Source organism: Alligator sinensis, unplaced genomic scaffold (assembly GCF_000455745.1).
Source record: "Alligator sinensis unplaced genomic scaffold, ASM45574v1 scaffold1222_1, whole genome shotgun sequence".
Taxonomy (NCBI): Eukaryota; Metazoa; Chordata; order Crocodylia; family Alligatoridae; genus Alligator; species Alligator sinensis.
The window spans coordinates 495,661-508,214 of record NW_005842620.1 but is presented as its reverse complement, the minus strand read 5'-3'; the positions used below and the strand labels follow the sequence as shown (position 1 = coordinate 508,214).

General features: G+C 44.8%; 1 protein-coding gene across 6 annotated transcripts in view; it reads right to left on the bottom strand.

Moving 5' to 3' along the window:
* The window catches only part of ZCCHC2 (zinc finger CCHC-type containing 2), a 35,224-nt gene extending 31,782 nt beyond the window's left edge, over nt 1-3,442 (bottom strand). For all 6 annotated transcript variants that reach the window (XM_014524512.2, XM_025215070.1, XM_014524511.2 and 3 more), the window contains exon 1: nt 3,319-3,442. In XM_014524512.2, coding sequence (XP_014379998.1) covers nt 3,319-3,406 — 88 coding nt within the window. In that variant the 5' untranslated portion in view covers nt 3,407-3,442. The remainder of the gene's footprint in view (nt 1-3,318) is intronic.
* Between the last annotated feature and the right edge of the window lie 9,112 nt (nt 3,443-12,554).

Genomic DNA, 12,554 nt, shown 5'->3' with positions numbered 1-12,554 from the left:
GCACCACCCCAGCTGGCCAGCACCTGCCCCAGCCCCACTGCCACCCTCACTGCAGGGGCCTGATCTGTCCCCCATGCCCATTCCCTTCCCTTCCCTGGCCCCCCCCCCCCGACTTACCAGCCCAACGCTGCTCTCCAAGCTGCCAGGCTGTGCACATGCAAACAGTATTTATTGGTGACATTATCGGCCACATTAGCCAAAAAAAAAGCTGACTGCCAATAATGTCAATTTTGCTTTTATCGGTGCTGCTATGATTTGAACCGATGTATCAGCACAACTCTATAAAATGATGTTTACAGAAAGTTTCATAACTGAAGAGAGCCAAAGCCATTATGCCCCAGTTCTGTGGGGCAGGAGAGCCAAACAAGGGAAGGCAGCCCAATGGGCCAAAAGCAGCATCTGTAAAGGAAAGTGAAACTGGAAGCAGTATTTGAGGTAGGGGCTGAAGATACAGAAGTGGGTATATGAACAGGAAAGAAGTGAAGAATAAGAATATAAAGTTATGTCTTCACACTAGTTTTTAAACACACAACCTTTTCTAGCCATTCTGCTTACACAAGAGATTGACAACAATGGACCCAATACCCCATTCATTCTTATCAAATAAGCTGTCATCCCTCTTATGAAAACTGTATGTCATCTGCTAATGTTTAAAACTAAAGAAATGCAAGGAGTATTACACAACCCTATTTCATTCCTGAACTGACATGCTTAAGCTAGCTAATGTAATCACTTTGATAAAGACTAAGAATCAAAAAGTGTTCAAGCCTAAAAATGATAAAAACACCTTCATTAACATTGATGACAACTGTTTAGATTTTGGGCTATAAACAGTGAATGTCCTTCTTTTGCCAGGTCTCATTTTAACTCTGAATGCTAGCATGATGGTTTTTATATAAACGGGAACTTGTTTTCTACGCATCAAGAAAGGTAAGTGCAATTGTCAGAGGCAATAAATCCTTTTTTTTTTTTTTTTTTTTAAATAATTCACAAAACACTTTTTTCAGGAGTTAAGTTTGCCAGGTAATGATACCTGTCATTTATAAACCTCAAAAACTTTTAACTAAATGTATAATTAAGGACACTGTCTTGGCTCTCTCCATGTAAACAGTTACATTATACATAGAGAAACAAATATTGCATAACTTCTTAATTGTGGTGCCTAGGAGTTCCTCAGCAACATGGTTAAAGGGGCAACAAGCAGTCTGCACTTGTCAACTGACAGAAGACTTCTGTTGCCATCTTCAGAATATGTTGTAGATGCAGTTGCATCATTTTGCCATAAGTCAATGTGGACTTGTGGAGGGCTTGATCAAAGTGTCATTAATTTGGACACAAAATTACATTTTCTACACTATGAAATAGCTTGTGCTTCACGAGTACTAATACAATCCCTATTTTAGAGAACCTGAATTCAAGGGTTTTATCTTCTTTTTAATACTTCAAGACATTTACTGAGTTGGTAATACAAGATTCAAGAAACCTTTAACTATTCTTCCCTCTCCTTGCTCTTGAGCTCATAGGCTTTACAGGGAGTATGACAGATAACAACTACAGCACTGTCACTTGAAAAACATCAAGTGGTACCTGAAATGAAAGTCAATTTTGTAGCTTTCCATATTGCTTTAAGACATTTTTGTTGCACTGCCATCAGCCTTTTTAAAATTTGAAATGGATGGAATGATCACCAAGTAACACCAGGCAAACTAAAAATGGCTCTGTCATCCTCCAACTCAGACCATGCACAAGACACACATTGACAGCAAGTGTAATTAAGTAAACATACATGCCTAGTGCGGGGGCTACCTTCGTTCTGAAAATTATTAAGAGTTCTGAAACAAAAAATCAGATTCATCATCAGAACTAAAACTAGAAGGAATATCTGATTTCCACAACCAACATAACTTCATGATGAACATCTGAAGCAGACAGTCCTTCTGTTACTGATCTATATGGTCCATGGCCGTTTCTAACTATTATAATGCATAAGACAGTATACAACAGTGCCTTTATCCAACCTTCACTGACCTCTCTTGCACCTTTTATCTGATCGGCAAGTGCTGCTAATAACATTTTGCTCTGTGCGTTAATTTAAGCACTTTTTTCCAGTTGGCTTAAGCACAGGGATTTGAACTCACCGGTTTGCAAAGCACTTTATTCTACTGAATGAATGTGAAGCAGTTTGCTACAAGCTTCCTATATAACCTTCTGCAAGTTACTGGAACTCCACTCAGTTACTCCACCTGTACTTGCCACTGCACCTTCACTCCCTAAGCAAAGGGGACATCTGAGGAGTACTGCAGAAGTTGCAACACATTTCCTATTCACTTTTTCATTTATAGATTAGCTCAGTCTAGTTCAGAGTAGTCAAGTCATTCTCAAATGTTTCTCTTCAGCCCCAAAGAAAATAAATAGCAGATGTTTCTTCAAAGACAGACCAATTTGTTAGAATTGAAATAGCTGATATAGCAATTCTACCTTCCATCCGCTTTTAGAAGTCGTGCCCCAAATCAAGGGTAGCCAACTTGTGGCACATGCACCATAGGCGTTACAGGCGGACTCTGTGAGGGGCACATGGCATACTGGGCAGGAAGCAGAGCAGAAGACCAGGAAGAAGAAGGGGATCGGAGTGGCACAGGGCTTAATCTGTGGCACACCTGCCATAAAGGCTGGTCCCCACTGCCCTAAACATTCCTCCAAAATGAGACACAACAAGACTTCTTGCTGATGGCTCCTCTGTTACAAATGAGTAGTTTTACAGACCACAGCCCTTATTGACATGCTGTAATTCTGCACCCAGTAGGACAAGCAGAAGTGGACTCCTTCCACTTTCTTTGGTACTATAGCCACCTTGTACAATTTAAAACAATGTCGTAAAGTCATCCTGCTTCTCTCTATGATATACTAATCTAGAAAATGTATTTTAGTTCCAAAACTTAAAATAAACAAGCAGAGAGAGAGACTGAGATAAAAGTGAATCAAATAATCAAAAGCAGCTTGCTCTGTCAACGTATCAACGTCTTATTTCACAATTTTGTTCTGCCTCACAATGCCCGATGCAACAAACACAATTAGTTACTGAGATTCTTCTTTTTCTCCTCCTCACAATTATCTTACATCTTTCTGGCACTACCAGTTGGAAGCTAGCTAGCATGATATGATCCTGTAACTCTACTCCTAAGCACAGGGTAAAGGGCTGCGCAACTGGTACAAAAGCAGTGGGCAAAGAGATTAAGACACAGAACTTTAATAATTACAAGTTAAGTTTAACCTTCCACAAGCATCAAGAACACCTCAAAAATGCTTTGGTCTACCTACCTTCCCACTGAGGTCTATGGGAATTCATTGGAAGTCCGTCACGAGGTGCTGCGGTTCGTTCCAGCAAACTGTTCTCATTACTTGGCATGCAGTCAGCATGGGAAAAGTCGTTCTGTATTGGGGAAGAGAAAGAACATGAATTCTTTTATGGGAGCTCTATGTTCTCCAAGTCTGAACTTTAGTCACACAGGCTAAAGTGCCAGTTTGGAAGTCTAAAATTAAAAGAAATAAGAAGCCACAAAAGAAACAAACCAGCAGTTCTCTCCCATGGGGCTTGGTAAACACTGCCGAACAGCAAGCATCTAGTAGTGACTGGGCACTTCACCTTTTTTTTTTGGATGTTCAGACATTTTTAGGATACCTTACTAAAATGCTGTGGACCTATCCTCAGAGTTAGGTTCCTTTAAGAGATCTTCAATTGGACATCCAAAATTACCTGCACTTCCTAATAGTAAGCATTATTCATTGTATTATAAATGTACTTAGCTTGTAACCCATATGTTCTTCATGCACTATTTTAGTTATTTCCATCATCTTGAAACTAGAAGATAAACTAACACTTAAAATCATAGAATGAGCTTTAGTTGAAAGCACCTCTGCCGCCATTTTTCAGCCCAGGGACACTGATACATGTGAGGCTGAAATCTGCTGCTCCAGCAGACTCAAGTAATTACCGTGCTCCAGCAGACTTAATCAAGTCTGCTGCGACATGCTGTAATTACAGCACGTTGGAGCAGTCTTGCTGCACGTGTATAGGTACCCCATAAGCCCAGTTCCCCCAGCCTCTCCTCAGAAGTCATGTGCCTCAGACCCCACTTGTTACTCAGGAAGACTTTAGTCATTCAGGGATCTTACTTTTGATTGATCATAGTCATCTTTTGCTGACCCCTTAGACCAGGGTTGGGCAAAATGCAGCCCGGGGGCCGGATGCGGCCTGCCAGGCCATTCTATCCAGCCCATGGGGCCCCTACAAAATTTAGAAAAATAACATTTATCTGCCCTGGGCTGCCTGTCATGCGGCCCTTGATGGTTTGCTGGAACTCAGTAAGCGGCCCTCTGCCCAAAATAATTGCCCGCCCCTGCCTTAGACAGTTTGCATACTGCTAGGGGCCCGCAGATCACAGATTGAAAACTAATGTTTTACACACATATATGGGGGATGGAGCAGAAGAAAAGATGAATTCATATAAAATAAATGTTGACATTAATGTTATAGACACAGATATGAAGGTATGGAAAACCTTCATATCAGCATGAGTTGACTGCCAACTCAGGTGACAAAATGATGTGATTCTGCATAAATTAACAAAAAAATATATATGCAACTTCTTAACACTAAGGCATTACTCAAGGGCTTCAAAAGAGGGGACAGGTGTCTTTAAAGGTAGGTACTTAAAAAAAAACAGTACAGCGATATCCACCTGAAATACAGGGAAAAGAGCTGGAAAAAAACCCTTTTTCTTTAAATGAACAGCATATAGTGTTAGTCCACAACTGTGCACCATTAACAAATCCTGCCACTCAACAATGTTTTTTCTTCCTACTTTTCTCTTCCCCTGCCTCAAAAAGAAAGTTCTCTAGCACACTGTTTACTTTAAAAGAAACCCTGCCAGTTTCCTGAAACCTGCCAAGTTGTCCGGAAGACTGAAAATAGCTTAGAGGGTATGATTTAGTGGGCAGAGTGCAATGGATGTAATATATCATGCTTATTTAGATATATATAGAAAGGCAATACATATATTGCCAAATTCAACACACTCAAGTTAAAGAGAGTGTACTTCAATAACCCAGGTATGAGCCAGAGATGGGCCTCGGATACCTTAAATCCTGTTTGCACATATATCAGAAGGTAAAGTCTATGCATGCATACGTTTTCATCTTTTCAATTTTGTCTTAGATAAAACAAAAAAACCTTATTACAAGAAAATTAATTTCAAAAGAATCTCTGGAAGGATCACTGGTCACATGAACTATGTTTCCTATCTCAGAATGAGATTTTTTCTTTTTGTTGACCTATAAGAAGAGACTTCATAAAACCAGGAAGGAGGGAATGCAAAATCCTTAGACAACAGTACTCATATTTTTTAAACATAGGAAACATGGGATTCTGGATTGAACTCGAGATAATGTAGAAAGAACCAGAGGGGCCAAAAGCCAATTGTACTAAACTGTACTACCCAGAGTTGCTCTCCAGTTGTCACTTGTAGAGTGCATAGAAGAATAACATCTAGTTAGGGGGACATGGGAGGAGAGAGGAGAGAAGAGATGCACACAGACACATTAGCCGCTCTGCAGCAACTTTCACATTTCTGCTCCTATCTCAGCTAATGCTGGATAACTTAGCTCCATTTCATTCAAGGGTAAGCTGTTTAGCTTCCACTTACCATGAGATGAAATCAGACAAGCAAGAGAATTATTCACTTGCACAGAGCATGCACAGTAAGAGAGGGGCAGGAATTTACCTCCATTTGACTTGTTAGTCTGTATATACCCTCTTATATGAAATCAGTATAGATCTAGTCAGCTGTAAGTAGCTTTGAAATCCTTCTTACACACATTATTCTAGCCCTACTCTCCTGATGCCTGAATGAATACCATCTAATTCTGCCCCCACAAACTTAATTCCAAAGCAAAACAGCCTTCCATTCCCAGTTACTATTTTACACATACTCTAAACAAGGGGTGGGCAAAATACAGCCTGCCAACTGATTTGATCTGGCCTGTGGGCTGGTGCCCGCCAATTTATTGAATCCAGCCTGTGGCTGCCTCTGCCATGGGGCTGAGTCCTGCCTGCTCCTGCCCACACTGTGCTCCCACTGGCCCAGTCCCAGCCAGCATCCATAGCTTCTCAGTGGGGATGCTCCCATTGTGGCTGTAGCCTTCCAGGTATACTACTCAGCTCCCCCAGCAGCTCCTCTGCCTCCTACCCATGCTGTGCTGTTCCAGGCAGAGGGGAAGCTTCAGCTAGGCAGCTCCTGCCCCAGCACATAGAGCTCCAGCTCCAGGTCATCTTCCACTCACCTAGCGCAATAAGTAGCCACCTGTGGGCAGCAGGTGGCAAGGTACTTGAGGCTGGGGCCCTGTGTGCTAGGACATGAGGAGGAAGAGTCACCACCTAAGGTAGGGGGAGCCTGCAGCACCTGGGGGGGGGTTCAGCCACATCGGCAGCAACTGAGAATCCTACTGAGAAGCTGTGCACCCTGGCTGGGAGTGGGACCAGGACCAGCAGATGCAGGTGGGAGTGCGATGCAGGCTGCCCCGAGGGCAAGGCACAGCCGCATGCTGAGTTCCATGGGGGTAGCGCAGGCTGCACCAGCACCTCCTGTACCAAGTCTGCTCATGTGCACCCTGCCCTCCCTACACCCCCAACTGGCTTCTGGGACCTAGGTTGTGGGCAGAACTCCCAGCACACATGTGCACACCCCTATCCCCCTTGGGGAAAGCAGAGGACTGTGGGATGCTGAATATCCTCAACACCCAAGAGAAGCATACAGCCATTCAATTGGTGTGGGAAAAGCCAACTTTCTTGTGCAAAAAAACCCTTGAACAGCTGTATGCTCTTTTTTGTTGGCAGGAAGGCTTTTCTTCCAGCACAAATCTAACACCTGTATGTGGTGGACAACAGGTTATACTATGCTGAACTATACCTGCAATATTTGAGCCAATAATTTGTAATATGTGTTTTGGTACAAGTGAAAGTGTTTTATGGCTAACAAACCAAAGAACTGGAAGCAACTTCCAAAAGAACAGCTATGCAACTGACATTGCACTGAGGTTTTTCTTAAGCTGTAGCCAAAGGCCTTGCCAGACAGAGCTTTGAAGTTAACTGTATTATATACAGGAAAGAGAATTGCATTAACATTTTGACAACAGTCCTCCATCCAATTTGTTGTTTCCTTGTCTACAAGAATTCTCCTTCTGGCTCTAAAGCCAGGAACTTTAGAGCTTGAGCCACGGCACCACCCATTTTAGGAAGCTGAAACTAGTGCACTTCAGATTTTTCTGTTGTAAAGCAGACTTCATAAAAGCAGCGAGAACTTAAAAAAAACCACAAAAAACAAAAACTCATTTTTTAAAAACAAGAAGTTACAGGGATATAGGTTGTAGCCGTGTTGGTCTAAGCACATAGGCGGACAAGGTTCTTTGGGTAAATCGGATATCTATTATTAGACCAACCCAAATAGTTGGAAAAATTCTTCTTTGCAAGCTTTTGGGTATAAATACCCTTCATCAGGTTTTGTAAATTCAAATGGAATTTACAAAACACCTTTCACAGACAAGCCTATGAATTTCACTTCATCAACCTATGGATATAAAAAAAAATCATGGACTAAATATAGACATTGGATTTATGACACATTATAACATGCCTAACATCTGACTCCCCAGGTACCTCTCCAATATTTACCAGCTACATTCAGGCTGTTCCCTGCAGGGGTACTGAGCCCCTTCCCTGACAACACACTTACACATTTACCAGCCAGACCTGGTTGCTCTCCATGCTGCTGGGCTGTGCTCCTGGCCAACTGTGTGCTGCGCTGCAGCTGCACACACGCATGCAGCATTTATTGGCCACATTAGTTCTATGTACCCCCATGACCCTTTTAAGTATTTCTAGGGGTATGTGTACCCATGGTTGACAACCACTGGTTTAGAGTGTTGTCATTTATCATCTTCTACTCAAGCTAGTGTTATTCCACTGTAACTGCTGCAGCAAAGACAACTTCAGAAGAACTTGGGGGAGAACAGCATGCTGGAGATTGTTCCCCTTCACAGTGGCTTCTGAAGTACCGAGAAGTAACAACGCTATCTTTACTATTGCTGGTAGACAATTAACTGCAGTGTTTTATCAGAGCCTTAGATTCAGAGCTCTCGGCTATATTCTTTGAAGAATCATTTTACATGCTACAATTCTCACAGGGATTCTTAATAACACTAATTTTCTGTTCAGACTCCTCTCTCTCAAGCAAGACTCCTCCCAACACATGAATTTGCTTACTAGTTAAAAGAGTTTGGAACTCTTTACTCATCTCTGAAAGCAAATGGGAACACAAGGTTGAAGAAAGGCAGGGAGATCACAGGAGAATGGAGATGGCAGCCAGACCTTTTGGCTTATCCTCTACAAATTTCAAACTCTGCTGATAACATAAAACAATACAAAATCCCACATACTGGACACCAGACCTTGGATATCCTCCAGCAAACCATCAAACCCTGAATGAAGGAAATGCTTCTATTAACATGGAGAGCCAATGAACTGTGTCCTCTTCTAAAGCATGCAAATCTCCACACCACTCAATGAGGAAACTAAGTACCTAAGAATTGTTTAAATCAGTTCCTCCTTCTTGCCCAGACTGGGCCTGATCTTGCCACATGGGGCATATTAATTTGGCAGCAGGGGAGAAGTGGCAGTGTTAATTAGTGTTGCCACTAACCCCCCACCAAGCCTCCAGACCTATAGGCTGGCTGCGGTGGCTCAGTGAGCTGGATCTGACCCAAGTGCTAGGGGTTGAGCACCCCTGGTTTAAACAGAGGAACCTGATAACTTTACTTGTTGGTTACATGGCTATTATACAGCTGCTCTGTGTATCCTCTTCTGCCTCTCGCTCAGATTCACAACTCCATAATCAAATCCTGCTATTTATCAGCTAGACCACAACTGTAAAGTGTCAAATTTGACACACCCAAGTAGTCATTCTTAGTTTACTAGTGCCATAAGAAATAGTTTTGCAGGTATGAAAGGCTACAGAGGGAGTTCCTGAGTCTATTTACACTAAAGCCTCTTACCAAGCTTCTTAACTTTCCTTTTTTAGCTTTTTATCCCTTCTTTAAATAAACCCACATAGATCGAACTATTCAACTTTTGCCTTTACTGACCACTTGTTGCACTAGTTTCTTTGTACTAAAGCAGTAATTTTAACTAGTGAAAAGAACTTTAAAATTCCTCCAGAATATTAAGCAATCACTCAAGAAATATAAACCACTTCTCCAGGAGGCACCACATTTAGTCAAGTACTAATATACCATCTCAGAAAGCCTCAATACATTTCTGAAGATCCAAAACTCTTGGCTGGTACTGACTAGAGAACTATTACCCACTGGCCTCTGGGCAGGTTCACCAAAGGAGCCATAAGTGTTTCATATACTACTATGTAAATGTACTATAACTAAAGCAGGGTATATCCACTGGACCTGCTACTTGATGAAAACTAGGTGTACGTTTTTATTTTTTCAAACAAGAACTCTTTCCAGCCTTGTGTTTTTGTAAGCAACTGAAGATTAATTATAGAAACAGTGTCATGTTGCCATAACTTACTGAGCAAAATATTCTCTAAATAGAAGTTTTCCTTTGTTTATTAGCAGACTAGGAAGGCTCTTTTGAAGGCAGTTCCTTCAGCCAGCTATCAATTATAGTATCACTTAACCTACAGTGATTTAACCTACAGTGATTTCCAAGAGAGTGCTTATTTCAATTGAACCTTAGATCTACAAGCATTGCAAACTAAACTTAATGAAATATTCTAGCACAGCAGTTCCCAAACTGTGTTCTACAAAGCTATGATAAGTGGCTTACAGCTCATACAGCACTTCCTTTTCAATTAAAAGCTTGATAAGGTGCATAACATGTTGATGGTTGATAATGGTCTCTTGGGGTCAAACAGTCTGGGAACCACTAGTCCAGAATCTACAGCAACGGTGTCAAACTCATCCAGCCCACCAGTCTGCAGGCTCAACTGGCCTTGCCAGATCCAGTGTGTAGGGCCATATAGCAGAGCGCCACATACAGCATACTACCCACATCAGCCCCCCTGTGCACATGCAACTTGCTCTGCAGGTGGCATGAAGGCTAGAACTAGTGCTGTGCATGCTCTGTGGGGCCCAGAGGGGCTGGCACAGAGTGCACGCTGAATACTGCACCTTGCCAGAAAGTTCCCCACCCTCAGAGTACTGGATCTGGGCTAGTCTCGACTGGGTCATGCTGGAGTCAGCCTGCAGGTCCCATACAGTAGGAGCAGCATGCAGTGAAAACCCCAGAGTTGGGGTGACACATACAGCAGGCAATGAATAGGCCTGGACCTGTCACCCCCACCCACCATGGTACAGAGGGCTGGTGCTGGGCTCATCCTACACCCAGTGCTCTGCCAGACAGCCCTGTGCACTGGCTCTGGCCCAGCCCAACCATGTCCAGCCCTAGAGTCAGTGCTCCAGGGCCAGTCTGGCAGGAGGCAGCATGCAATGCATGCCCCATGCTAGTCTCCCCAAGCAGTGTGCAGCACCAATTCCAGCCCACACACCGGGCCAGCTCCACTCCACACCCTGGGCTGGTCTGAGACCCACAGGCCAGATCATATGGCTCCATGAGCCAGATCTGGCCCATGGACCACCTTTGACACCCTTGTTCTACAATACGCCCTGCTTATTCCGCACCTCAAACAAATGTCTCAGATGATATCAAGGCAATGAAGCAATTGTATGAGGTCCAGAAAACACAAAAAGTGAAAAAACTACACAATACCTGCTTTAAAAAAGTTAATGCTATTTAATCAGTTGACATCAAGGCTTAAGTGAAAGTTTTATTGAACTCTGCTCCATTACTCAAGCGGACATGCAGTGATACCACTAGAGCTGTCTATACTGTTTCCATACCATATCAGATATGAATGGTGATAAGCAGGGATCCAGGTTTTCTGTTTCCCACAGAAAAACAGGGAAAGCCACGGACCCCCCTATTTTATCAGAGAAAAAAAAACAAAACTAGAAGTGTCTCGCTGCTTCGAGGCTGTCACATAGCACCTCTGCCAATGAGCACACAGGCTGGTGCCATGTGATGCCAGCGTTCTGGGGTGCTCCTGCCTGCCCAGTGCCACCCCTCCTTGCGCTGGGAGGGAGGAGAGTAGAAGGGAGGGGGCTGGCATGGCACTGCGGGATGGGACATAAATTACCTTGGTGCCTTATAGGCCCTGGGAGGCGAACACTGAGGTCAGTGCTCATCAGCAGGTGCTGCGCTGCGGAGGCGCTCCAGGGAGAGTGCCTGACAGATGTTGCATTGAACTGGCACAGTCTGGTGCAGGTTGTTTCTAGGCTGTCTAGGCAGTGCACTTGGGTGAAGGCCAACCACGTATTTAATCTGCACTGAATAGAATCAGCCCTCATGAAACACACAGCCCTCATATTTCCCTTTTAGTAGAGAAACCTGAGGATTCCCCGCTTTTGCAAAGAGCCCTGCGGGCTGGCAGAGTTCCAGCCTGCAAGAGCTGATTGCAAGAAGGGTGGGAAACCCCCAACCCTGTCCAGAGGCGGAGGGAGAGTGGGAAGGATGGGGCCTGAGGCTCTCAGTCACCCAAGGCTTGGCTCAGGCTCACTTTCCTTCCTGGAGCCTGTGCAAGTGGGGCTTGCAGAGGGCTGGGGGGCACCAGCAGGCCTGGGGGGGAGAGAGCTGGCTGTGGGCTGAGAACAGGGAAATTGTAGAGAAAGACATGGAGTGCCCACCCAGGCGGGGGCACGTGGACCTCAAGTGGCGTGGTACTGGCCCGAGCAGGCTCTGCACCCTCACGTGCAGCTTCCCTGAAGGGCTGATAGTGCACCGCTCTGGGTCCATGTGCTGCCGGCTGGGCGGGCACTCCTGTGGGAAGCTGGCTGGGGGCTGAGGCATGGGGAGGTGTTGGGGAAAGCAGCACAGTATCAGCCCGAGTGGGCTTCATGCTTCCATGTGCAGCTTCCCTGAAGGGCTGACAACACACTGCTCCAGGTTCATTTGCTGCTGGCCGGGTGGGCACTCCATGTGGGGCTTTTCCCAACACCTCCCTACTCCCTACCAGCTTCCCACAGGAGTGCCTGCCCAGCCGGCAGCGCATCAACCTAGAGTGGCGTACTATCAGCCCTTCAGGGAAACCACACACAGAAGCACGGAGCGTGCCCAGGCCAATAGCGTGCAGCTCCCAGTCCATGAGCCACGGGAGCTCACAGCAGCAAGCAGCTTTCCTGTGCGTTCCCACTGTGTCCTGCCACACTGTGGAGGTCCCAGAGAAGGGTAGCAGGGCAAGAAGCACAATCCCACAGCACACACCCACCCTGCCACCATCGCCTGTATGAATCTGGGGGGCACGGTTCCCTCCTGTCCCCAGAAATGTGCGCTGCAGCTGGAAGCCAGCCTCGCCCCCGCCCAAGCCCATAGCAGGCAGCAGCAGTGGGGGCACCAGCTCCGTGCTCCTTCTCCTGCAGCAGCAGCTGCGTTC